A 25,785-nucleotide genomic window follows, 5' to 3' on the forward strand; every position below is an offset into this window, starting at 1 on the left:
TCACTGTTGTAGGTGACTTTGAGTTGCAGCAGCCACTGATATTGTTAACTGCCTGTGTTGCCTTTCCAGGGAATTTTCTTGGCTTTGTAAGTCAGAGGGCAGAACCAGGCCCTATATACTTGGTACACTATCCTACTATGAACAATAACCACTAAGAGCAGTCATCTTTGCTCAGGTGCTACCTGGCTTTCTAGCAGCATTTTACAGAGATGTTTTTGGGTGGGAAGTATATATTTAAAACTGAAGGCCATTGAGGGGCACCTGGGTAGCTCAGTCAGTTAAGTGTCCAATTCTTGATTTTGGCTTAGGTCATGATCTCACAGTCCTTGAGATCAAGCCTGCATAGGGCTCTGTGCTGACAGTGCAGAGCCTGTTTGGGATTCTCTATCTCCCTCTCTGTCCTTCTCCCACTAGTTTTCTCTCTCTCTCTTTCTCTCTCTTTTTCTCTCTCTAGATAATAGTCTGCTTTTCAAGAGAATATCATTGAAATTCTCTACTTAGTATAGCATATATCCAGGTCCAAATAGTATTCTACACTGAAGTCTTTTTCAGTATTTTTGTGCTTAGCCTATGGTAGTTTGATTAGAATTTCAGGTTTCCAGGCGGGGCTGGCTGGCTCAGTGAGAAGAGCATGTGACTCTTAATCTTTGGGTCATGGGTTCCAGCCCCTCATTGGGTGCAGAGATCACTTAAATAAATAAATAAAAGAATTTCAGTTGTCCGATCTTTTTTTTTTTTTTAACTTTTTAATGTTTATTTATCTTAGAGAGAGAGACATAGCATGAGCAGGGGAGGGTAGAGAGAGAGGGAGACACAGAATCTGAAGTAGGCTCTAGGCTCTGAGCTGTCAGCACAGAGCCTGACACAGGCCTCGAATCCACAAACCATAAGATCCTGACCTGAGCCTAAGTCAGATGTTTAAATGACTGACCCACCCAGGTGCCTCTCAGTCAACAAATTCTTAACTGTTTGTTGTTGTTGTTTTGCTTTTTCATTCTGCTGAGTCCTATAAAAAACTATGATTGCTGCAAGAAAAGTGATCAGAGAGTGCCAATGAGTCAAGTTTTTAGGAGTACTTTTGGGATACATGCTCCTTCTTTGAGTTTTTGTTTCTCTTTATAAGCATCCCATTCAGCATGTCCTTGCCCCATTAGTTATGCAACTCCAAGTGGGAAAGGCCAAGCAAGATGTGGTACCTGTTCTGAAGGAGCTTAAACTCCAGGAATGGATATGAGTCAAGTACACAAGAAATATAACTGCTATCTCTCTCCCATAGAGTAGGATATGATTGAATATAAGTACCAAGAGAGGACCAAAGCCCTGCTTAGAGGCAACATTTGATTTTCGGGGGTGGAAGATGTAGGACCAGAAATAAGAAATGGGCTTTGGGGAGCGCCTGGCTGGCTTAGTTGGTAGAGCATGTGACTCTTGATCATGAGTTCAAGCCCCACAGTGGGCGTAGAGATTATTTAAAAATAAAATTAAAAAAAAAATCTTAAAAAATAAAAGGCTTTGGAACAGAAGGCAATATTAGGATGGACAGGTGAGGTGTTATTTTCTGAAGAAAGGAAGAAAAAATTCAAATAAGGCATTACTTTGAGCTGAGGTGGGGGGGGGGGTGGTTTACAAGGCCAGTTAGCGGAATTAGGTATGTGATAAAGATGAGAGAGAAGATGAAAGGAGAAAATAGGCTGCTTTAGTATTTTAAAGGACCCTCATGGTAAGGCGGAGGAGTCTTGACCTGATTTTGGCATTGAGGACCTTCTGAAGGCCCTTGAGCAAAGGCAGAATGGGCTGAAGCCCAGACATAGGAATGGAGAATTTGGCTGCAGCAAGCAGGATAGAAGGGAGGTGAGACCAGTTGGAATTTTGCCTTCTTCCTAGATAGGTAGTACTGAAGACTTGAATTGGAACAATGATTATGGGAACTCAAAGTGGGTGGTGGTAGTGGTGGAAGGGAGACTCATGAAGGGGCAGAATTCCTCAGAACTTGAAAGCAGTCTTGCTGTGAGGAGCAAAGAAAAGAAAGTAAGATAATTGTTTAACCACAAGGTTTCTACAGTGAGTTGAGTACCTTAGGAATGTAATTTTGTTTTCATCACCAAGACTGAGGTAACTGGAAAGAGAAGATTTGACAGAGATTGGGATGATGTCTGGGAGATGTTGAATTTGAGATGCCAGTGGAGCATAGAGTGGAGGTGTATCAGGAGTTTTAGAACAGGGACTGGGTCAGAGAAAGATTTGGGAATGACATTTCATAAAAGTAGTTTTTGAAGAATTGAGATCCCCGGAGAATAAAGTATAAGGAGAATGAGGGAAAAACCCAGTCTTGGGGGAGTGATTAGACGTGGAGGCTGTAGCTAAGGAGACAGACAGCAGAGATCATATTTTGTTAGGGAGGTAAGTTACAACAAAAAATATCAAGGAGAATGCAGACTGGATTTTGTGAAGGTAGGTCATTGTTGATTTCTGAGAAAGTTTCAGGAGAAGTTTGGGCAGAAAGCAGATGGGAGGAATTTTAAGCAAGCCAGTATGAAGCTGCAGAAATGTATACCTTTTCTTTGAACAGGCCAGAGAGAGAAAGGTAACCAGAAGTAAGCATGGATGTGGGAAGATTTATTATTTTAAAATAGGGGCATTCTGCACTTTATTGTAGACTGAGAGAAGGAAGCCATTAGAGAGGGAGAGATGAAGGAGGTGTGTGATACCACAAGTGGCAATACTATATAAATTAAAAAGAGGACATGAGGTTAAGGCTGGCAGCGGGAGAGACCTTAGTAGTAGGAGTTGTTATTCACTGAGTGCCTCTGGTGATGCCAGACCCCATAAGAGATGCTTGTTGAGATACCTCACCCCCTCGGGTGCTGCCCTGGAGGCCTCAGGTGTGGCTCCTGAGAGTGAGTGAGCTGTCTGCCCTTGTGTCTTTTGAGTATGAAGCATGGGATCACACGGGATACTGCATGTAGCCCTTCTCTTGCTTTTCTTGGACACCCGTTTCTATTTGCATATGGGTGAGAAATATGTTAAAATATTGGTTGTTTTTGTTAACAGTAACTGCTTAATGTAATTTGCCAAAGTTTAGTCCACAACCAAAACACAGTTTTTTGAGATTGTGGGAGAAACTGGTCTTGTAATGGCAGATAACATAAATTGGAGTAGGTATTTTCTGTGCCCTCTCAGCACCATCAGAGATCTCCTTTTGTCATTTCTTTTTCCTTTCAACTTTTGTGAGGGCGGCACAGTAACCTACATAAAGATTTTGAACCAATGAAAGAAATTTACAGTCCTTTACATATTGTTACAGGTGACTTAAATAGATATGTTATAGCTGACAGGTGACTTAAATAGATATGTTACAGCTGACGGTTACTGAAAAAATAAACCTTTACTCAAAGCTCTTAAGAATTATTTCTGAGACTGTATTCAGCCTAGAAAATGACACATCTGGCAGAGAGACTGCAGAGAGCTCAGCGTGATTTCCTTTCAAGCTGGCAAGCCATGTACTTGAAAAAGATGCTAGATTATAGCGAAGTTAAAGGAAAGACTAGAGTAAATTTTCCTGGGTCATTTCAGGAAATAACCTGATGTTTGTACTTTTCACTTCTTGTCAACAACTTTGGTTGTATGGCCAGACTCCCAGAAATCATCTTGTAATTCGAGGCTTTCATTTTCATTTTGTCCCGTAATCACTTGTAATTTCTGTCTTCCTCAGCAGTAGGGGCTGATTGGTTTTACACTTCTCCTGGGCCACATGTTCCATAAGGAAAAAGTTCCAGAGCCTTTTTGGTTCTCCCTGGCATTTTCATTTTGTGTGTCTTTAACCACATTAGATTGAGAGAGATTATTTCTTGAGAATTGAGTGCCTTCTAGGAAGGATGTATTCAAAGCTGGCAGCCTTTTTTTGAGCCAGGGATTTCCTGATGAATTTTGTGTCCTGTGAGGCTCTGGTTGTTTGACTTTGGGCACAAACCGATACAAACTAGGCCTGAAGAAATGTATAGAGTATATAAAATCTTGAAGTGATTTTGAGAGCATGAGAAAAACAGAAAATGATATATGAATCCTATCAAGATGTTTGCAGTCAGACTAAACATAGAGGAACAATTTTTAAGAGAGAAATCCATTAGTGTCTGGGCCCTGGATTCTGAAAATGAGGTAATCTATCTCCTTTCTCATTCAAAGAAATGTTTTTTGATTTTTTTATTTTCTTCTATTTAATACTTACTACATGCCCACTAAAGTACCAAACCACATAAAGCCGCAAAGAAATGTAAGATAGGTTATTTGCTCTGAGATGATTTGCAGTCTGCTTGGAAGACAAAACACACAGGAAACAAGTATAGGACCTTGAGGCAGGTCCCATATCCATTAGGAATCCAAAGCAAAAAGGGAAAGAGGGAGCTGAATGGGGTGGCCAGAGTGCCAGATTGTAGTTTAAAGTCTGGTCTCAACACTGTTTTCATTCCATGCTCCGATTGTTTGTTTTTTTTTAAATTAAGCTCCAAGCCCAGTGTGGGGCTTGAATTTACGAACCTGAGATAAGAATCACATGTTTTGGGGGCACCTGGGTGGCTCAGTCGTTTGAGGGTCCGACTTCGGCTCAGGTCATGATCTCATGGCTTGTGAGTTTGAGCCCCGCGTGGGGCCCTGGGCTGATAGCTCAGAGCCTGGAGCCTGTTTCGGATTCTGTGTCTCCCTCTCTCTGCCCCTCCCCTGTTCACACTCTGTCTCTGTCTCTCTCAAAAATAAATAAACATTTAAAAAAAAATTTGTTTTTAAAGAATCACGTTTTATGCTCTACTGACTGAGTGAACCTGGTGCCCCTGCATACTGTTATTTAAAGAATGATATTGAGCACATTTCCTGTTTACCTATATGCTTAGTGTCATGCTTTCATTATTAGTATTGTCCTCTATCTAATGCTTTTGTGTAAAAAAAAAAAAAAAAAAATCCTTTAAAATCACTAGGTCATTTTATGGGTTTGATTAAAACTTTGTATTGCCTTTGTATATACTTAGCCAGGCACATATTCATTGCAGTATGTTAAGCATACCGTGATGTCACAAATCAGTGATGGCAGCACTGTGAGCCCTTTCCATTATGGAATCTTCTCCTAAGGAGTTTATGCAATTTAAATTTAAAAAAGTTTTTTTTAATGTGTATTCATTTTTTGAGAGAGAGAGAGTGTGTGTGAGCAGGGGAGGGGCAGAGAGAGGGGGACAGAGGATCTGAAGCAGGCTCTGCGCTGACAGCAGGAAGCCCGATGTGGGGCTCAAACCCACAAACTGTGAGATCATGACCTGAGCCGAATTCGGATGCTCAAAATGACTGAGCCACCCAGGCACCCCTGCGATTTAAATTTTAAAGCTAAATTTCTTATGTTTTCTGGACTTAGAAAATGTGTTTCTCTTGTTTCCCTCATGTATCCCAGTGGGTTGTTGAATCCACTCCAGTTTGGGAAACATTCGCTTTAGACAACCTGGTTTTGTGGGTTTGTATTGTTGAGGATTAGTTTGACTACAAGTAACAAAGACCTGAGAAATACCATTTTATTTTATTTTTATTTAAAAAAAAATTTTTTTTTTAAATGTTCATTTATTTTTGAGACAGAGAGAGACAGAGCATGAACGGGGGAGGGGCAGAGAGAGGGAGACACAGAATCGGAAACAGGCTCCAGGCTCTGAGCCATCAGCCCAGAGCCCGACGCGAGGCTCGAACTCCCGGACCGTGAGGTGGTGACCTGAGCTGAAGTCAGACGCTTAACCGACTGAGCCACCCAGGCGCCCCTGAAAAATACCATTTGAAACAAGACAATTATTTTTCACAGAAAAGAAGTGTAGAAGTAGGCAGTCTGGGGCTGAGATGGTGACTCCCAAGAACAACTGGGATCCAGGCTCTTTCTACCTGTTATGCCTCCAACTCCAGAATGTGGTATTCATGTTCTTCATCCACACTTCTACATCCTCACATTCCAGGATGGCTGTTCAGAAAGCAGTCCTGGTTCCAGGTTTAAGCAGCAGAAAGAAGGAAGGGGATGAAGAAGGGCATGTGACTTCACTTTAGGAAAGACTTCGTGGAAATCCCACAGGCACTGCTGATTACATCTCATGGGCTAGAACTTTGTACATGGCCATATCTAATTAAGGGAAGCTAAGAAATGTAGTCTTTTAGCTAGGCAACAAAGCACCCAGCTAGAAATTAGAATGCTGTTCTAAGAGGCAATGGTGGGAATTTGAGTGGCTGACTATTCGTCTCTGGCAAATGGAAGGATTCTGCAGGTTGTTTTGTTTTGTTTTGTTTTGTTTTGTTTTGTAACAATAGCTTTATTAAAATACAACCCGTATATGTTGCAATTCAACCATTTAAAGTATACAATTCAGTGTCATATATTCATAGTATACAGTATATTCATAGAGACGTGCTCCATCTCCTAACAATTTGATCATCCTAAAAAGAAACCCCACCATTCCCTTGGTAATCATTTCCTTTCCTTTCTTTTCCAACTCCCTTTCTTAAGCAAACACCAGTTGACTTTGTATTTTCCTATTCTGGACATTTTATATAAAGGGAGTCATTTAATATGTGGTTCTTTGTGGCCACCTTCTTTCACATATGTAATGTTTTCAGATTTCATCCATATTGTAGGATGTATTAGTACTTTTCTCTTTTAATTGCCTAATATTCCATTGTTTGGATATATATACTACATTTTATCTGTTCATTAGTTGGATGTTTGGTTTGTTTCCACTTTTTGAATATGATGAGTATTTTCAATGCTGCTATGAACATTTGTCCACAAGTTTTTGTATGGACATAGGTTTTTGTTTTTCTCCGATGTATGTCTAGGAATGGAATTGCTGGGTCATGTCTATTCAGATCCCTTGCCCATTTTTAAAGTGGATTCTTTGATTTTTTTTTTTTAACGTTTATTTATTTTTGAGACAGAGAGAGACAGAGCATGAACGGGGGAGGGTCAGAGAGAGAGGGAGACACAGAATCTGAAACAGGCTCCAGGCTCCGAGCTGTCAGCACAGAGCCTGACGCGGGGCTCGAACTCACGGACCGCGAGATCATGACCTGAGCCGAAGTCGGACGCTTAACCGACCAAGCCACCCAGGCGCCCCTGATTTTTTTTTTTTTAATGTTTATTTATTTTTGAGACAGAGACAGAGCATGAACGGGGGAGGGTCAGAGAGAGAGGAGACACAGAATCTGAAGCAGGCTCCAGGCTCTGAGCTGTCAGCACAGAGCCCGACGTGGGGCTCGAACTCACGGATCATGAGATCGTGACCTGAGCCGAAGTCAGACGCTTAACCAACTGAGCCACCCAGGCGCCCTGGATTCTTTGATTTTTTTTGTTATTGAGTTTGTAGTTCTTTATATATTCTGGATCCAAATCAACACCCTGCGCCAGACCACCCACCTAAGCTGCTCTTCTGTTGTATTTTAAGGTTCTTTATGTATTCTAGATACAAGTCCCTTATTAGATATGTTATTTGTAAACATTTGCCAGTATTCTGTGGGTTGTCCTCTCATTTTTATTTACTTATTTATTTATTTTAAAGTAGGCCCTACACCCAACGTGGGGCTTGAACTCAGGACCCTGAGAGCAAGAGTCATGTGCTCACTGGGGCGCCTAGGTGGCTCAGTCAGTTAAGCGTCTGACTTCAGCTCAGGACGTGATCTTGTGGTCCATGGGTTTGAGCCCCACGTCAGGCTCTGTGCGGACAGCTCAGCGCCTGGAGCCTGCTTCAGATTCTGTGTCTACCTCTCTCTCTCTGCCCCTCTCCCACTCACACTCTGTCTCTCTCTCTCTCAAAAATAAATAAACATTAAAAAAAAAGAGAGAGTCATGTGCTCAGGGCACCTGGGTGGCTCAGCGGGTTAAGCATCTGACTCTTGATTTTGGTTCAGGTCATGATCTCACAGTTTGTGAGTTTGAGCCCCATGTCAGGCTCTGTGCACCGCCCCCAGCCCCTGACTCTCTGAAATAAACTTACAAAAAAAAAAGAGTCACATGCCTTACCAGCTGAGCCAGCACATGCCTTACCAACTGAGCCAGCCAGGTGCCCCATGTCTTCTTGTTTTCTTTGTCTTTTTTAACTTTATTTATTTTGAAAGCGAGAGTGCACATGCATGAGCAGGGCTTGTGGGCTCGAACCCACAAACTATGAGATCATGCCCTGAGATCATGATCAAGGGCTGACCATTAAACTGACGGAGCCACCCAGGCACCCCTTGATGGTATCTCTTGAAGCACAAAAGTTGGTTGCTAATGATGAATATATTCTTTGTGTGTGTGTGTGTGTGTGTGTGTCTGAGAGAGAGAGAGAGAGAGAGAAGAGAGAAGAGAGAGACTTAAGCAGGCTCCACACTCAGCACAGAGCCTGACTCTGGGCTTCATCCCAAGATCCCAGGATCATGACCTGAGTTGAAATCAAGAGTCAGTGGCTCAGTCGGTTGAGCATCTAACTTCGACTCAGGTCATCATCTCACGGTTCATGAGTTTGAGCCCCGTATCAGGCTCACTGCTGTTAGTGCAGAGCCTGCTTCGGATCCTCTGACTCTCTCTCTCTCTCTCTCTCTCTGCCCTTCTCCCAGTTGCACTCTCTCTCAAAAATAAACCATCAATCGATCAATCACAGTGGCCAGGAGCTGGAAGCTACCTGGTATCTATCCATGGATCAAAGGGCAGTGTAGTATATACATACAATGGAATGTTACTCAGCCTTAAAAAGAAGTAAAGGAAGTAAATTCTGACACATGATACAACATGTATGAACCTTGAAGACATTATGTTGAGTAAAATAAGCCAGTCACAAAAGGACAAATAGTGCTGATTCCACTTCCAAATGAGGTAGCATGAGACAGAAAGTAGAATGGTGGTTGTCAGGGGTGAGTAGGGAGAAAAGGGAGATAGGGAGTTAAATATTTTATGGTGTTAACTCTTACATTTGGGCTTATCCATTTTGAGTTGATTTTTGTATATGATTTGAGGTGTAGCATTCTGACTTTATTCTTTTGTATGGATCTATTCAGTTGTCTCAACACCATCTGTTGAAAATGGACTTTTTCCTCTAAAGACTGTCTTTCCTCCATCAAATTGTTTTGGCATCCTTGTTGAAAATCACTTTGACCCTAGGGGCACTTTGGTGGTTCAGCTGGTTAAGCATCAGACTCAGGTCATGATCTCACAGTTTGAGTTTGAGCTCTGCATCGTGCTCTCTGCTATCAGCTCCAAGCCTGCTTTGATCCTCTGCCTCCCTCTCTCTTTGCCCCTCCCCCTCACTTGCACACATTCTCTCCTCTCCCCCCCCCCCCCGCTCAAAAATGAATAAACATTAAAAAAAAAACAAAACACTTGACTCTAAATGTGGGGGGTTATTTCTGGACTCTCAATTGATCACAGTGTCTGTCTTTATGACAGAGCAACACTATCTTGATTACTGTATCTTTGCAGTAAGTTTTGAAATCAGGAAGTGTGAGTCTTGCAACTTTGTTCTTCTTTTTCACTATTGTTTTAGCCATTCTGGGTCCATTGAATTTCTGTGTGAATTTTCCGTTCAGTTAGTCAATTTCTGCAAAGAAGCCAACTGGTATTTTGATAAGGATTGTCTTAAATCTGTAGAGTAATTTGGAGGATGTTGTCATTTAACAGTATTGTCTTCCAATCTGGAAACATGAATGTCTTTTCATTTATTTAGATCTTTCTTTCAACAGTGTTTCAGAGTTTTCAGAGTATGTTTTGTACTTTTGTTAAATTTATCCCTATTCATTTTGAAGCTATTATAAGTGAAATTGTCTTAATTTCATTTTCAGTTTGTTCATTGCAAGGTTATAGAAATAAAATTGATTTTTATATGTTCATCCTGTATCCTGCCACCTTGCTGAATTTGTTCTAATAATTTAATGGATTCCTTAGGATTTTCTATATATAAGATCATGTCATCTGCAAATTAGGATAGTATTACTTACTCATTTCCAATCTGGATGTTTTATTTCATTTTCTTGCTTAATTACTCTGGATAGAATCTCCAGTATCATGTTGGATAGAAGTGTTAAGAGTGGCCATTCTTGTCTTGTTCCTGATTTTGGGGGAAAGCTTTCAGTCTTTTTACCATTAAGTATAACCTTAGTTGTGGGGTTTTGGTATGACCTTTTGGTGTCAAGTGGAAAGGGGTACTAACATTTTGTATTTGGGTGTGCTAATAGAGGCTTGTTCCCTATGGTCAGAACAGTGTGTGTCATAGCCTGAGGCTATTAATAGCTTCTTGTTCATTTTATTTTCTTTCTTTCTTTATTTATTTATTTTTATTTTTTTTTCAACGTTTTTTATTTACTTTTGGGACAGAGAGAGACAGAGCATGAACGGGGGAGGGGCAGAGAGAGAGGGAGACACAGAATCGGAAGCAGGCTCCAGGCTCTGAGCCATCAGCCCAGAGCCCGACGCGGGGCTCGAACTCACGGACCGCGAGATCGTGACCTGGCTGAAGTCGGACGTTTAACCGACTGCGCCACCCAGGCGCCCCAACTTCTTGTTCATTTTAGATAACACCTTTGTCTCCTGTTTCAGCATGGCTGCCATCCGGAAGAAACTGGTGATTGTTGGTGATGGAGCCTGTGGCAAGACTTGCTTGCTCATCGTCTTTAGCAAGGACCAGTTCCCAGAGGTGTATGTACCCACAGTGTTTGAGAACTATGTGGCAGATATTGAAGTTGATGGAAAGCAGGTGAGTATACTTTTCTTAACAACTAGTATTGTTTTGCCTGTTAGACTATTCATAGAGCCTGTAGAGAATTAGGCCTTTTTGTCTCTTCAGTATACAATATAATAACGAACATGTTTGAATGAGAAATTCATTCTGTTCTGGCATCTTAGCCCAACTTTATTCATTTTTAATTGCTATCATCTAGACTTTGCTCAATTCATATGTATTTTAAATGAAAAGCCTTAGTATATGTGGTCCTCGCAGCTTTATTTATATTTGAAATTTAGTTTGTTGCCAGACAGATAATGCTAAAATGAACCTCTTTGTATGGATGGACTTTTTTTTTCCTCCCAGTCTGTCAATATTTCCTTAAGTGCTGAAGAATGAGATTACTACGTCAAGAGGTCCTTATTTTGTGTCTCAAAGGGGGGTGTATTGATCTGTACCACCAGCAGTATGACATTTAAACAACATACTCACATTTAAATTTTTTTTTTTAAATGTTCATCTATTTTTGAGAGACAGAGTATGAGCAGGGGAGGGACAGAGAGGGAGATACAGAATCCAAAGCAGGCTCTCCAGGCTCCGAGCTGTCAGCACAGAGCCATATGCAGGGCTTGAACCCACAAACCGTGACGCGAAATCATGACCCAAGCTGAAGTTGGACACTCAACCAACTGAGCCACCCAGGCACCCCCTCACATTTAATTTTTTTAAATGTTTTTGACTTTAACATAAATAGGCTGCTACGGTTGCTTCAACTGCCTGTCATTGGCAATGAGGACAGTGTTTCTTCATGTCTATCTTGAAAGTCCACTAGCAAGACTGGAGCAAAACTCTTTTGGAATTAGAGTATATGTTTTTTGTTGTTGTTTTTTTTTAAGATTTTTTTTTTAAGTTTATTTATTTATTTTGAGAGAGAGGGAGAGAAAGAAAGCATGAGCAGGGAGGGGAGTGGCAGAAAGAGAAAAGATCGCAGGCAGGATCTGCACTGTCATTGGGGAGCCTGACATGGGGTTCAAACTCACAAACCATGAGATCATGACCTGAGCTGAAGTCAGATGCTCAACTGACTGAGCCAGGCACCTCAGTATATGTTTGTGGTTTGTTTTCTTTTGTTTTGTTTTGTTTTTTAAGTCTTCTTCCTTTCATTGTCAAAATAATTTCTTACACAGCTCTCTGTGCATCTTTTGAAAAGGAATGAAATTCCCACTGCAGATAGGTATGCTGAAAAGAAAACTAGAACAAAGGGCTCTTTGCCAGTAGTTTGTGGCACATTAAGCCAGCTGCTCAGAATTCTTGGGTCCCCGAAATAAAAGTGCTTGATAGCAACTCGGTAACCTCCAAGTTGGGAGAGGGTGCTGCCTAGGAATGTTCATGTAAGAGTATACAGTAATAGAACCTAGGAAACCATCCAAGATTCTAGGTGATTGTGGTTCCAGGAACAGACATACCAAAGACGGAAAGGCCCATTCTGATAAGAGACAAGGTCCAACACCTGAACCGTTTATCAGGAGACAGTCATGGTTGGATGTATCTGACTAAACACACATGAGGCATGGAGGGGTCAAGGTAGTGTGATTTGGCAGAGAGTGAATGAGCTATATCATTCTGAGGGCAGGTCTATTGTGATAATAGATATATTATCACAAAGATTATATTGATAATCAATATTGATTGATATTGATATCAATATATTATAAATATACATACCAGAGGCGCCTGCATGGCTCATTTGGTTGAATGTGTTATTCTTGGTTTCATCTCAGGTCATGCATGATGCCAGGGTTGTGGAATCAAGCCCCACATCAAGCTCTGCACTAAGCATGGAGCCTGCTTGGGATTCCCTCTCTTTCCCTTTGCATGTGCACGCACTTGCGCTCTCTCTCATAAAAGATAAATGAGAAAAAATTTTTAATAAGTAAATACACATACCCAACTAATGGTGTATGTACATGACAAGTGCAATGGGCCTAGTGGAGGTTGTGAGTGATGCATCCTAGGGCAAAGGTTGAGGGTGGGAGAGATAATTAGCCATCAACTTTAAGGAAAGAATGATATGTAGAAACTCTGAAATACAGGCAGTGGGACTTCTGGGTGGCTCAGTCGGTTAAGACTCTGACTTTGGCTTGGGTCATGATCTCTTGGTTCATGAGTTAGGGCCCTGCATCAGGCTCTCTGCTGTCAGTGCAGAGCCCACTTCAGATCTTCTGTCTCCCTCTCTCTCTGCCCCTCCCCTGCGTGCGCGCGCTCTCTCTCTCTCTCTCTCTCTCTCTCTCTCTCTCTCTGTCTCTCAAACATAAAATAAACATTAAAATTTTTTTAAATACAGGCTGTGAAGGTTCTAGGAGAAAAAAAGTATTCCACATATTAGAGGGAGAGTTCCTTGGGCCCCAACGTGTTCCTGAGCAGAAGATATTAAAGTCCCACTCTGGTTGTGGGAAACCACAGGCTGCCTGCAGTGCTGGACAACATGGAAAGGGACCTATGTCCAGAGCCCAATCATCAGTTTGCCCTCCTGTCACGTGAAGGTGTGCAGGTTCCCAAGTGCGAAAGGAGTACTCTGCTACCTTAGTGATGCTTTCATTCAAACATTTTTTGAGGAGAAAACGCACAGCCAGAGACCTTTCCTGTCCGCTCAGACCTTGCCTAACAGCATGGTGTCTTTTCTTACCCATCAACTCAAATACAGTCTTCTCTCCGTGTTTCCACATTTGAGCAGAATGAGGAGACAAAACAAGGAAGTGGTTGAGTTAGAATGTATTAGCAAAAGTTACTCAGTCTGGTGTTTCCCTGTCTTGCCGTATACACCTGGTGGAATATTATTTACAGTTTGATTTCCCTTCTTGTTCATCTGCTTTTCTATGTAGAATGTTGTTTATAATTAAATACTATACTTCTCACAAAGTTATTTTTGACTTCACATTTTGAATTATGTAAGTATAGTATTTTGAGAAATTTCAGCCTAAAACTACTACTACTACTATTACTATTATTATTTATTTTTTTTTTTTTAATTTTTTTTTTTTTCAACATTTTTTATTTATTTTTGGGACAGAGAGAGACAGAGCATGAACGGGGGAGGGGCAGAGAGAGAGGGAGACACAGAATCAGAAACAGGCTCCAGGCTCCGAGCCATCAGCCCAGAGCCTGACGCGGGGCTCGAACTCACGGACCGCGAGATCGTGACCTGACTGAAGTCGGACGCCTAACCGACTGCGCCACCCAGGCGCCCCAACTATTATTATTTAAATGTTTGTTTTGCGTGTACAAGCGGGGGAGGGACACAGAAAGAGGGAGGCAAAATCCCAAGCCGGTTCTGTGCCATCAGCACGGAGCCTGACGCCGGGCTCAAACTCACAAACTGTGAGATCATGACCTGAGCCAAAACCAGGAGTTGGACATTCAACTGACTAAGCCACTCAGATGCCCCTCAACCTGAAACAATTTAATCATACCCTCCACCTCAGGCTTGATGCTTAATAAAAGTGAACATTCTTCTGTTTTATTATTTGGGATAGTTTGCCATTTGAATGTACTTTGGTAAGTACCACTTCTGAAAATGGGTAGGATTAACCTTGCACTCACGTGTTTATTTTTCTTATCACAGGTAGAGTTGGCTTTGTGGGATACAGCTGGGCAGGAAGATTATGATCGCTTGAGGCCTCTCTCCTATCCGGACACCGATGTTATACTGATGTGTTTCTCCATTGACAGCCCTGATAGTTTAGGTGAGTAGCCCTGCAGCCTGATGTTTGTCACTGCCTGTGTGCCTGGCCAGCACCTGGTTTCTCAGGTCCTTTCTGGGCATCAAGTGGTTGAAAAGCAAACATGATCTTCATAGAAGGAATCATCAGTGGCCAGAATCCTAGAGCCTTGGGACTATACAGCCTGGGCCTGGGTGGCTTTTCAGCCTAGTTCTCCCATAGCTGCCATGTGTCTACTTTGTAAAGTAGCTGGGTTCCAAATATAAACCCATCTTTTAGACTAAGATTTGGGGAAGTTTTTGTGGGTGCCCACACCTTTTTTCAATACTTCATATTGAGCTTGTTGCCTTCTAATATCTTCTGATTTGCTCTTTCCTAGTAGTGTTTTCAAAGCTCCATTTTAGCTCTTTTCTAAAGTGTCTTAGGTAATAAAGAGAGACTTGAACTTCACTTTTCCACTAGCTCAGTTGGTGACTTGTCTCAGTAGCTACTTTCCTTCAGAAAAAGACTGAATAACACTGACCTCACACTCTGCTAAACAAGGCACCAAGGCCTGAAACAGAACTTACTTTCAGTTTGTACTTACTTGAAGACGACAAAATATCTCTCTTGATAATGCAGTGCTCTATATCGACAGAGTAGCATGTGGGCCAAGAATATTGTCATTAACAAACAACCTTGGAGAGCCTGTTGGTGGTGTGGGCTTGTGCTGGCCAGTTAGGGTTATGTGACTTTTTTTTTTTTTTTTTTTTTTTTTTTGTCATGGATGTACTCATTTTAATGACAATATACTGGGGCCTTCCAAGATTTTGAACCACTTGATCAAAGTTATGCATCCCAAGGAGTCAACCTGAGATTGAGCCTCTGGGCAGTATCTCCTAGGACTGAAACAGAGCAAGTACTCTCTGCCATTGGTTCACTTTGGTCATTTTCAATAGTTGTTTTAGTTTTTGTTTTTCAAACAAATCTGGCTTCTTTTGGGGGGCCGTTGGAAGGCCCTAGAGGGTGGGGCAGAGCTTTAGACCACAGAAAAATAGAGCCATGTGAAACCCTCCCCTCATATACACATCATGGACTTTGTCTAAGTCCTATAGGAATGAAGAGGAATGTGTGCCCTGTAGCTCATCATCCAAGGTATAGTCCTCTAGGGACAAAAACACCTTCAGAGCAGAAAGTTACTCTTTAGTCTCACTTTTTAAAGAACATGTCTCCTGTCTCAAAGGAGGTTCTTCAGCTTTTGACCTCTGTCTGTTTACTGGCCATGACTTATTTCCTACTGGCCTTTCCCCCCAGAGGGTAGGCTCTGGGGAGGAGAGCAGAGGTAGAAAGTAAAGAGGCAGAGAGATGGATCTCTGAAGTACAGACACACCTGGGGAGAGAGGGTCTGATGTTGGAGGATAGATACTCTGCCTTCCCTGGAAGTCACTGCAGGAGTGTGGTAGGTAGGTGGAGCTCCTTTAAAAAAAAACAACAAAAAAATAAAGGGCGCCTGGGTGGCTCAGTCATTAAGCTTCTGACTTTGGCTCAGATGACTGAACTAGCTTCATTTTGCCAAAGCCCTTTATTTTATTTTATTTTTTTTAACGGTTTTTATTTATTTTTGAGACAGGGAGAGACAGAGCATGAACAGGGGAGGGTCAGAGAGAGGGAGACACAGAATCTGAAACAGGCTCCAGGCTCTGAGCTGTCAGCACAGAGCCCGATGCGGGGCTCGAACTCACGGACCGCGAGATCATGACCTGAGCCGAAGTTGGCCGCTTAATCAACTGAGCCACCCAGGCGCCCCTGCCAAAGCCCTTTAAAAATTTGTTTTGGCTTGGGTGTAGGGGAGAATCCCACCAGTAGTTTGCCTAAGTAAAATGTGTTAAGGAAACACAAAAGCTGGATCAAGGGATGCCTGGCTGACTCAGTCTGTAGACCCTGTGACTTTTGATCTTGGGGTTGTGAGTTCGATCCCCACATTGGGCATAGAGATTACTTAATTAGAAAAAAAAAAAAGTCTGGGGCACCTGAATGTCTCAGTCATTTAAGCGTCTGACTTCGGTTCAGGTCATGATCTCACGGTTCATGAGTTCGAGCCCCGCATCGGGCTCTGGGCTGACAGCTTAGAGCCTGGAGCCCACTTCAGATTCTGTGTCTCCCTCTGTCTGCCCCTCCGCTGCTTGCACTCTGTTTCTCGCATTGTCTCAAAAATAAATACACATTTAAAAAAATGTTTTGTTTTTTTTAAGAAAAAAAAGTCTGGATCGAGAAAATGAAAAGCTAATGTCAACCTAATGCTGGACTTGATTTATTTGATTGGATGTTAGTCCATGGCCCTGCATCTAGGTGTAGGATGGCAAGTTTGATCAGGAATCAGAATTTCGGTGTGAGAGTTTCAGCCCTGCTGCCAGCCAGTCCTATGATAATTTACTTTTTAGAGCCTATGCTGTCTATGACCATGCCAGACCATGACTGGCAATTGGTCTCTAGTCTGTATTCTAGTTGAGACCTGGGGTAGCAAACTTGTAAAAGACCAAATAGTAAAAACTTAATCTTTGTTGGCCATATGTTTTCTGTTGGAACTATTCAACTCTGTTGTTGTATCACAAAAGCAGCCATAGAAAATATATAAATGAATGAACTTGGCTGTATTCCAGTAAAACTTTACTTATAAAAATAGACTCCAGGGGCACCTGGATGGCTTAGTTGGTTAAACATCTGACCTTGGCTCAGGTCATGATCTCAACGGTTTATGGATTCAAGTCCCTCTTTCTCTGCCCCTCCCCTGCTCATGTGCTTTCTCTCAAAAATGAATAAAATTAAAAAATTAAAAAAGACTCCAGACAAGATTTTATTTGCCGATCTCTGTTGATGATAAGAATTCATTCTCTCGGGGCGCCTGGGTGGCGCAGTCGGTTGAGTGTCCGACTTCAGCCAGGTCACGATCTCGCGGTCCGTGAGTTCGAGCCCCGCGTCAGGCTCTGGGCTGATGGCTCGGAGCCTGGAGCCTGTTTCCGATTCTGTGTCTCCCTCTCTCTCTGCCCCTCCCCCGTTCATGCTCTGTCTCTCTCTGTCCCAAAAATAAAAAAATTAAAAAAAAGTTGAAAAAAAAAAAAGAAAAAAAGAAAAAAAAAAAAGAATTCATTCTCTTTATTTATGAAAAGTGGCAAAGGTAAGACAGAGGCAATTCATTTTAATTTTAATTTATGTTTCTTGAGTTCCAGGGGTAGGGAGACCATTGGAGTAATAATTTCTCTTTTTGTTTTGTTTAAGAGAGAGAGAAGGCGCAAGCAAGTGAGTGAGGGGCAGAGAGAGAGAGAAGCGGGACTCACCCAGGGCTCCTGTGTTTACCTGAAGCAGGGCTCATGCTCACCTGATGTGGAACTCAAACTCACGAACTGTGAGATCATGACCTGAACCAAATTCAGATACTTAATGACTGAGCCACCCAAGCACCCCCCTCTTTTTTATGTCTATTATTTATTTTGAGAGAGAGAGCATGAGCAGGGGAGGAGCAGAGAGAAGGAATCCCAAGCTGGATCTGCTGTGTCACACAGTCCAACGTGGGGCTCGAACCCACGAACCATAAGATCATGACCTAGGCTGAAATCAAGAGTCGACCCTCAACTAGCTGAGCCACCCTGGTGCCCCTGGAGTAGTAATTTCATATATTCACCAAATATTATTGACCACCTATTTGTAGAAGAAACTTCTTCTAGATTAAGGGAGACAAAAGCAAGAACAACTGTAAACCCAAAAAACTTAATGGTAAATCTGATAGCAAGAAATTTCACAAATAACTTTCGTGGAGGGGTGCCTGGGTGGCTCAGTTGGTTAGGCAGCTGACTTCAGCTCAGGTCATGATCTCATGGCTTGTGAGTTCAAGCCCTGCATCAGGCTCTGTACTGACAGCTCAGAGCCTGGAGCCTGCTTCTGATTCTGTGTCCCCCCCCCCCCCCTCTCTACCTCTCCCCTGCTCATGCTCTGTCTCTCTCTGTCTCAAAAATAAATAAACATTAAAAATATTTTTTAAATTTTTTTTTTTTAATGTTTATTTATTTTTGAGACAGAGACAGAGCATGAACAGGGGAGGGTCAGAGAGAGAGGGAGACACAGAATCCGAAGCAGGCTCCAGGCTCTGATCTGTCAGCACAGAGCCCGACGCAGGGCTCGAACTCAATGGACCGTGAGATCATGACCTGAGCCGAAGTTGGACATTTAACCAACTGAGCCACCCAACCGCCCCAAAAATTTAAAAAAAAAAAAAAAAAAAAGGAAAAATAACATTCGTGGAGGTGGTATAGAGTGGTCCATGGTAATATTCTGTTTCAGAGGATGACCATGGGATGGATGGTCGCAACCCAACTAAAAAGGTGACTTCTGAGAGACACCTAAATTAACTGAGGGAAGCCAATACAGATACCCAACAAAACAGCCTTCCAGGTAGAGAGAACAGCAGGTGCAAAGTCACTGAGGCAAGAAGAGGAGGGAAGGAATCCAGTGTAGCAGCAGGGGTGGCAGTGAGGGTTGTAGAGCAATGTGGTTAATGGTGTGGACCTTTCCTTTTTCCTCATGAGATTGGAGCTCTTGGAAGGTTTGAACAAGGGAGTGATGTCTCACTTACCTTTTAAAGTGATTACTGTTGGGGCACCTGGGTGGCTCAGTTGGTTAAGCGTCCACCTTCAGCTCAGGTCATGATCTCATGGTTTGTGAGCCCAGGCCCCGCATCAGGCTCTGTGCTGACAGCTCAGAGTCTGGAGCCTGCTTTGGATTCTGTGTTCTCCCTCTCTCTCTGCCCCGCCCCCGCTCATGCTCTGTCTCTCTCTCTCTCTCAAAACTGAATAAACGGCAAACAAATTTTTTTAAAAAGTGATCACTGTTGTAGCTGAACTGAAAACTGACCACAGGTGCACAGGTGAGAGCAGAGTTTGCGGCTGAGGCTGTTTGGCTTTGTTGTTAGATGTGCTGGCCCTTTACTCTTTATTGTTCTGAGGACTGAAACACTGCATTTCTTTGAGAAACTCTTTGTTTCAGAATAAAGCTTTGAGTATCAAGTTATGACATTAGTGATACAGTCAACTCTGTGGCTGCAATAACAAAGGAAGAAGGAAGCATTCAAGTGTCAATCTTGTGTGCTGAAGAGTGGAGCATTGAATTACAGGAGTTTCCTGACCTCCCTCATGTAGTTTCTTTACCTGATTTGGTCTTTCAGCCAGAAGACAGAGCATCTTTCTGTATTCTAAGTAACTCTTGTCTTTTTGGTAATTTGTCTTGAAGTCAGGGAGCAAACAGTTTACTTCTAAAATATAGACTCAAATTACAAGCAGACCATTTAAATGATTGTCATACTAAGTACTTTGTATGTGTGGACTCAGAATAATCCTATGTAAGGTAGGTATTACTGTTATCCCCCTTTTATAAAATCATGCCTGACACTGAGATGCCCAAGGCAGTGGTTATGGGAGGTTGAACCCAGGCCACTCACACTCCATGATGTATGTCCAACCTTTCTAAATTAGCAGAGTATTGGCAAGAAGCTACAGCTGGTTATCACTCATTTTCAGAAGTCATTCTTGAGCCATTTGAAATACCAATAACCTACACAATGGGGGTCATGCTAAAGGTCCATAAGCTAGGTGTAGAGAGAACATGTAGACCCTGGCTGGGCCAGCTGCAACCCTAGAATGGAGACCTTTTCTGTAAGATGTGGTCAGAGTTACTAGCCAGCAGTGACAGAGATGGTCCATGGATAGCTTCCCTCCTTCAGTCAGGTTCTATCATTGTGGAGCCACCCTGTGTTCTGGAACCTTTCCTCCTCCAGAGACTTTAACTGGGTCCCACTTCCACAGGAGGTGAGCTCTTTAGTGGGAACTGAGAAAAAGCTGATGATTCTGTGCCTAAGGGAAGGGGGTTGGATTTTGCCTTTTACTGTGGTTTTGAAACTAGTGAGATTCCATTAAATATCCAGCATGCTTTTTAAATAGTTTCTTTGCAGTTTAGCTAGGGCTCTTGGAGATTCTTCAAGATAGAATTACTTGTATCTTGTATGTATTTTGCTTCTTTCAGAAAACATCCCAGAAAAATGGACTCCGGAAGTCAAGCACTTCTGTCCCAATGTGCCCATCATTCTGGTTGGAAACAAGAAGGATCTTCGGAATGATGAGCACACAAGGCGGGAGCTGGCCAAGATGAAGCAGGCATGATCTGGGGCAGGGCTCTGTTTTCCTATAACATTCTTGAACCCAAGGTTGGATGTTCAGGAGGCCCAGTAGAAATAGCCAGGCTGTTTCAAAGAGGGTCCCAGAAGTCTATCTTTCTCCATCTGTCCCTTATTCACTGGGGCCCCACAGAGGGTCCCTAAGACTCCCTACTCATATGAGATGGGAACCTCTCCTGTGGGATAGCGCTGTGCCTCCAAGGATTGCCTGCCTGAGAAGGGACCATCAGCAGTAGTCAGTGCTCCAAATGCAGGAACTCTATCAGACTCTTGATTTCCCTCTCCAGTTATTACCTTGGTATATGTGAGGCCAAAGATTAAATTGGTGGCAACCAAAGGGTTCGGAAATCCTGAGGACAGGGAGTCCAGACAGAGCCCTGATGCCTTTATAAAATTGATGATGGAGTTGACATCTTGGCTTCTGAGAAGCCAGGTGGCCCAATGGCAGGGCTTCCACCATGCAGGACAAGAGCCTTGAGGTCTTTAGTCTAGGTTTTCCCACTGAGGTTTCTCTGTCTGAATGTCAAGGTCAGGATCTGTTTACTTCCTTGGGCATTCAGTCCTCTGTGAAGCTAACTACAGGAACCCCAGTGCTTACCCTGGATCAATAGCTTGAATAATTTTTCCCTTGATTCCCTGCTTAACCCTGCGGGGCTTCTCAGGCCTCTCCCTCCTTTCTCTCAACTTCTCAGAGAAGAGCTTGTTTAATAGGGATTTTATATTAGAGCTGGGGAGGGTCACTGCATATGAGTTTCATAAGACAGAATTCAAATCTGGGTTTGGCAGCACTTATTTTTTATTTTTTTATTATCATAATTACTACTGGCAGCTTTTAAAAGAAGCCTTTAAAGCTGAATTTGAGTACTCTATGCTTCATATATGTGATGCTTAACTGAAACTGCTCTTTTCTCTTTGCTAGGAGCCAGTGAAACCAGAAGAAGGCAGAGATATGGCAAACAGGATTGGTGCTTTTGGGTACATGGAGTGTTCAGCAAAGACCAAAGATGGAGTGAGGGAGGTTTTTGAAATGGCCACGAGAGCCGCTCTGCAAGCCAGACGTGGGAAGAAAAAATCTGGGTGCCTTGTCTTGTGAAACCCTGCTGCAAGCACAGCCCTCATGCGGTTAATTTTGAAGTGCTGTTTATTAATCTTAGTGTATGATTACTGGCCTTTTTCATTTATCTATAATTTACCTAAGATTACACAAATCAGAAGTCATCTTGCTACCAGTATTTAGAAGCCAACCATGATTATTAATGATGTCCAACCCACCTGACCACCGGGGTCCTTCTGACACCGCTCTTTAACAGCCCTCCTCTGCACTCCCACCTGACACACCAGGCGCTAATTCAAGGAATTTCTTAACTTCTTGCTTCTTTCTAGAAAGAGAAACAGTTGGTAACTTTTGTGAATTAGGCTGTAACTACTTTATAACTAACATGTCCTGCCTGTCATCTGTCAGCTGCAAGGTACTCTGGTGAGTCACTACTTCAGAGCTTTACTCCTTAACAGATTATATTGGCATAACTCTGTGATGGGCATCCAATTTTTTTTGAAAATGTGCTCATCCAGAAAGGTCCAAGTCCATGCAGCTGTGGCAGAGTTACAGTTCCGTGGTTTCATGTTAGTTACCTTATAGTTACTGTGTAATTAGTGCCACTTAATGTATGTTACCAAAAAATAAATATATCTACCCCAGACTAGATGTAGTATTTTTTGTATAATTGGATTTCCTAATACTGATATTTGTCATCCCTGCAGAAAGTGTATTGGTTTTTTAAAAAAGAAAGTGTATTTGAAAATAAAGTCAGATGGAAAATTCATTTTTAAAATTCCCGTTTTGTCAGTTTCTCTGATAAAAGATGGCCATATCACCTGTTTTCGGCCCCACATATCCTAGTACCCCCTCCCAAGAGCTGGGCTAAAGAAATAGGAATTTGGTTTCATGCCTGAGGCATTTAGACACTTCAGAAGGTGGCATAGCCTGTTTCACCTGGACTGCAGGCTCTGGCTCTAATTCACAGGCTCCCTTTCCTCACTGTATCCAGGTTCCCTCCCAGAGGAGCCGCCAGTTCTCTTAGGCGGCACTCGGTTTCTCACTTCTCTCCAGCTGACTAAACTTTTTTTCTGTACCAGTTAATTTTTCCAACTACTAATAGAATAAAGGCAGTTTTCTAAACTTCCTGTATCCTCGTGTTTGTGTTGCTCTCTCCAGGGCTGGGAGTGGGAGGATATACCCAGCCTAGCTGTCCTTGGAAGGTTCCTTCAGACTGTGAAATAGGCTACGTTTGCCCCCCCACCACCCCCCCACCCCCTAATCTGGCACTAACCTGGCTCCTCCTAAGAAGGTGGAAACAATTATTTTGTGTCATATTCAAGTTCTTAAGTGGCTTAGTGTGGGGAATGCAGTGTATTGAGAGTGAGGGACACTCCAAGCAGTCACTCCTCTGGACAAATCTTAGTGTGACATTTTTCACTTCCTGCCCATTTTCAGTGTCTAATACTTACAGGCCTGAGTCTGGGGTTAAGGTGATTAGGTATGGAGGATGGCCTGAAGTCGATTGGGTCCACTCCAGAAGGCTGGTGCTGGGCCTAAGTGACTCCTTGGGAAAACCAGTGTTAAGGGCAGTGTCACACTGGAGGTGTGGACAAGAATATGCTCCAGGCAGCCCCAGAAAACAGGGAAATGAGTTACAGCTGGAATTTGGAGCCGGAGCCTGAGCGAGTCCCGGGCGTTGACCACTTTCCTCCAATTTGACCTTATTAGAGCCACAGCGCCTCATTGCAGAGAGAACTTACCTTGGCAGCCACTGCCAACTGCACCAACACCGCAAGTTACAACTTGCTCTGTGCGCCTGGAGACAATAGGGCACAGACTGCAAGACGCGGCACTCACTGCTATTGCTGGCCAGTCCCCTTGGGCTCTGCCCTAACCCTTTACTAAAAGCCTTTGAGAAATAATCGGAGCTCTCTTGGACGCGAGCCCTGGGCGGGGTAACTCGCGCGAATGCCGCAGCGTCGCTTAGACTTGACCTAGCCTGCCTGCGGCTCTGCACTGCCTGGGCGGTGCCCGCATCCGGCCTGGCCGCACCCTCCCGCCCGGCTGGAGAGGGAGAAGGCCGGATGAGGCGGGGCCGAGGGTGGAGGAGCTGCCGGAAAAGTGCCTTTGCCACGTGACCCCACAGTCAGCACTGTCCCAAGCCGAAGCTCCGCACTATTGTGCACTGCACTCTTGTCCGACAGTCCGCCATGTGCGCTGCTCCGCTCGCGGCCGCCGCCCTCGCCGCAGCGGCCCCGCGCTCCGTGTATTCCTTCTCTGCACGCCCGTTGGCCGGCGGGGAGCCCATGAGCCTGGGTTCCCTGCGGGGCAAGGTGCTGCTCATCGAGAATGTGGCGTCGCTCTGAGGCACAACGGTCCGGGACTACACCCAGATGAACGAGCTGCAGCGGCGCCTCGGGCCCCGGGGCCTGGTCGTGCTCGGCTTCCCATGCAACCAGTTCGGGCATCAGGTGCGCCGCGCGGGGCAGAGCGGGGTGGGCGTGCAACCCGGGCTGGGAGCATCAGCGGGCGCGCGGGCCGCACAGCCGCAGTCCCTGGCAGCAGAGAGGCGGGCCACTTGCTTTTGTCCCGTCTGGGTTTCAGGTCCGCCTAGGGATTGTAACTCACCGAGGAACTTCTGGTTTGCGGTCCGAACGTTTCCCCTCCCCTCGCGGCCCCGGGTTCTAGCTGCTCTTCCCTCACGCAGGAGAACGCTAAAAACGAAGAGATCCTGAATTCCCTTAAGTACGTCCGACCTGGCGGCGGGTTCGAGCCCAACTTCACGCTTTTTGAGAAGTGCGAGGTAAATGGCGCGCAGGCGCACCCCCTCTTCGCCTTCCTGCGCCAGGCTCTGCCTGCCCCCAGTGACGACGCCACTGCGCTCATGACCGACCCGAAGTTCATCACCTGGTCTCCAGTGTGTCGCAACGACGTCGCCTGGAACTTTGAGAAGTTCCTGGTGGGCCCAGATGGTGTGCCTGTGCGCAGGTACAGCCGCCGCTTTCCAACCATCGACATTGAGCCTGACATCGAAGCCCTGCTGTCCCAGGGGCCCAGCTGTGCCTAGGGCAACCTTCCTATCCCTGCTGCTTGGCAGCCACAGCACTGCCCTCTGGGGATTTCATCCATGACCGCGTTTCCTCGAAATTTGCATAGAGGAACGCCTGATTTCCAGAAGAATCCCCTGAGTTGGGCGCTTATCCATCCCAGCACTCCTTTCCCAAACCAAGGCTTTTCGCTAATAAAGTGTTACATATGAGCAGAACTGAGTGTATGTCCTTTGTTAGTTGGGGACACCTTCCTAGTAATCTCATTGTCATAGGGCTGTGAGCTTAAGCCTTCACTCCTTTGGCCTTTGTTTTAGCCAAGCCTGAATTTCCTATGCTTTTGTTTGCAGTGTGTGGAATCCACTCTTTCCTGTGTAGGAAGCCTGACTCCTGTCCCAGTGTTTTTCCCTCTGCCAGGATATTCAGTAGGGCCTCTCCTTGTATTTGCTAGGCATGAAATGACATTTGCAAAAAAATAACACTGGATTCACACTCACATTCAGAATTTGTGGCCTCTCTCAAGTGTCAGGCCCACCCATTTTACAGTTGTAAGCCCATGCACTTTTACAAAGTTCTTTTCCATTACTTTGTCAGATCTTTGCATGTTGCAACCCAGGCTTATTTATGTCTGCTTTGATGCTGCCTTTACTGGTTGTTACCTCTCCTGTATTCAGAGTGAGAAAAGAGTGTACAACTGGCCCTTCTGACCATGTGCTGCATGGTAATTAACAGTTGGAATTGTGTCCTTGGTCAGGCTCAGGGTAGGGGCTTATCTCACAGGCCAGCTGCTGCTTCTCAGGTGTGGTTTGGGTCTAATCTCTCCCATCTGTTGGCTCTGCTTGTCAATCTTTTGAGACTGATCTGGAGCACATCCTATCACCAGTACAGGGGATTCTATAGGGCTTGGATGCAGGTTCTCCTTGGATAGACAAAAATGCAGAAACATGTTAGCAGGGTCACCCAGTCCAGAATGTGGGCTCATCATTCAGTCCAAGGCCATGTGTTCTGTTAGCTTTCAGGAATGCAGTCCTCAGGAAGTCAGAAAGAGACAGTATAGAATTACTAAAAGCTCTGAGGTAGTACA

General features: G+C 43.9%; 2 protein-coding genes across 3 annotated transcripts in view; both read left to right on the forward strand.

Moving 5' to 3' along the window:
- Positions 1 to 22,794, forward strand: part of RHOA (ras homolog family member A) — a 64,560-nt gene extending 41,766 nt beyond the window's left edge. For both annotated transcript variants that reach the window (XM_058726938.1, XM_058726939.1), the window contains 4 exons: positions 10,574 to 10,730; positions 14,320 to 14,440; positions 20,465 to 20,595; positions 21,535 to 22,794. In XM_058726938.1, the coding sequence (XP_058582921.1) occupies positions 10,575 to 10,730; positions 14,320 to 14,440; positions 20,465 to 20,595; positions 21,535 to 21,708 (582 nt within the window). In that variant the 5' untranslated portion in view covers position 10,574 and the 3' untranslated portion in view covers positions 21,709 to 22,794. The remainder of the gene's footprint in view (positions 1 to 10,573; positions 10,731 to 14,319; positions 14,441 to 20,464; positions 20,596 to 21,534) is intronic.
- Positions 22,795 to 23,797: 1,003 nt separating this feature from the next.
- GPX1 (glutathione peroxidase 1) lies at positions 23,798 to 24,919 on the forward strand. Its single transcript, XM_058726937.1, has 2 exons — positions 23,798 to 24,125; positions 24,362 to 24,919. The coding sequence occupies exons 1-2, from the start codon at positions 23,865 to 23,867 to the stop codon at positions 24,719 to 24,721; spliced, it is 621 nt and encodes a 206-aa protein (XP_058582920.1). The 5' UTR covers positions 23,798 to 23,864; the 3' UTR covers positions 24,722 to 24,919.
- The last annotated feature ends 866 nt before the right edge of the window (positions 24,920 to 25,785 follow it).

Source organism: Neofelis nebulosa, chromosome 4, assembly GCF_028018385.1.
Source record: "Neofelis nebulosa isolate mNeoNeb1 chromosome 4, mNeoNeb1.pri, whole genome shotgun sequence".
NCBI lineage: Eukaryota > Metazoa > Chordata > Mammalia > Carnivora > Felidae > Neofelis > Neofelis nebulosa.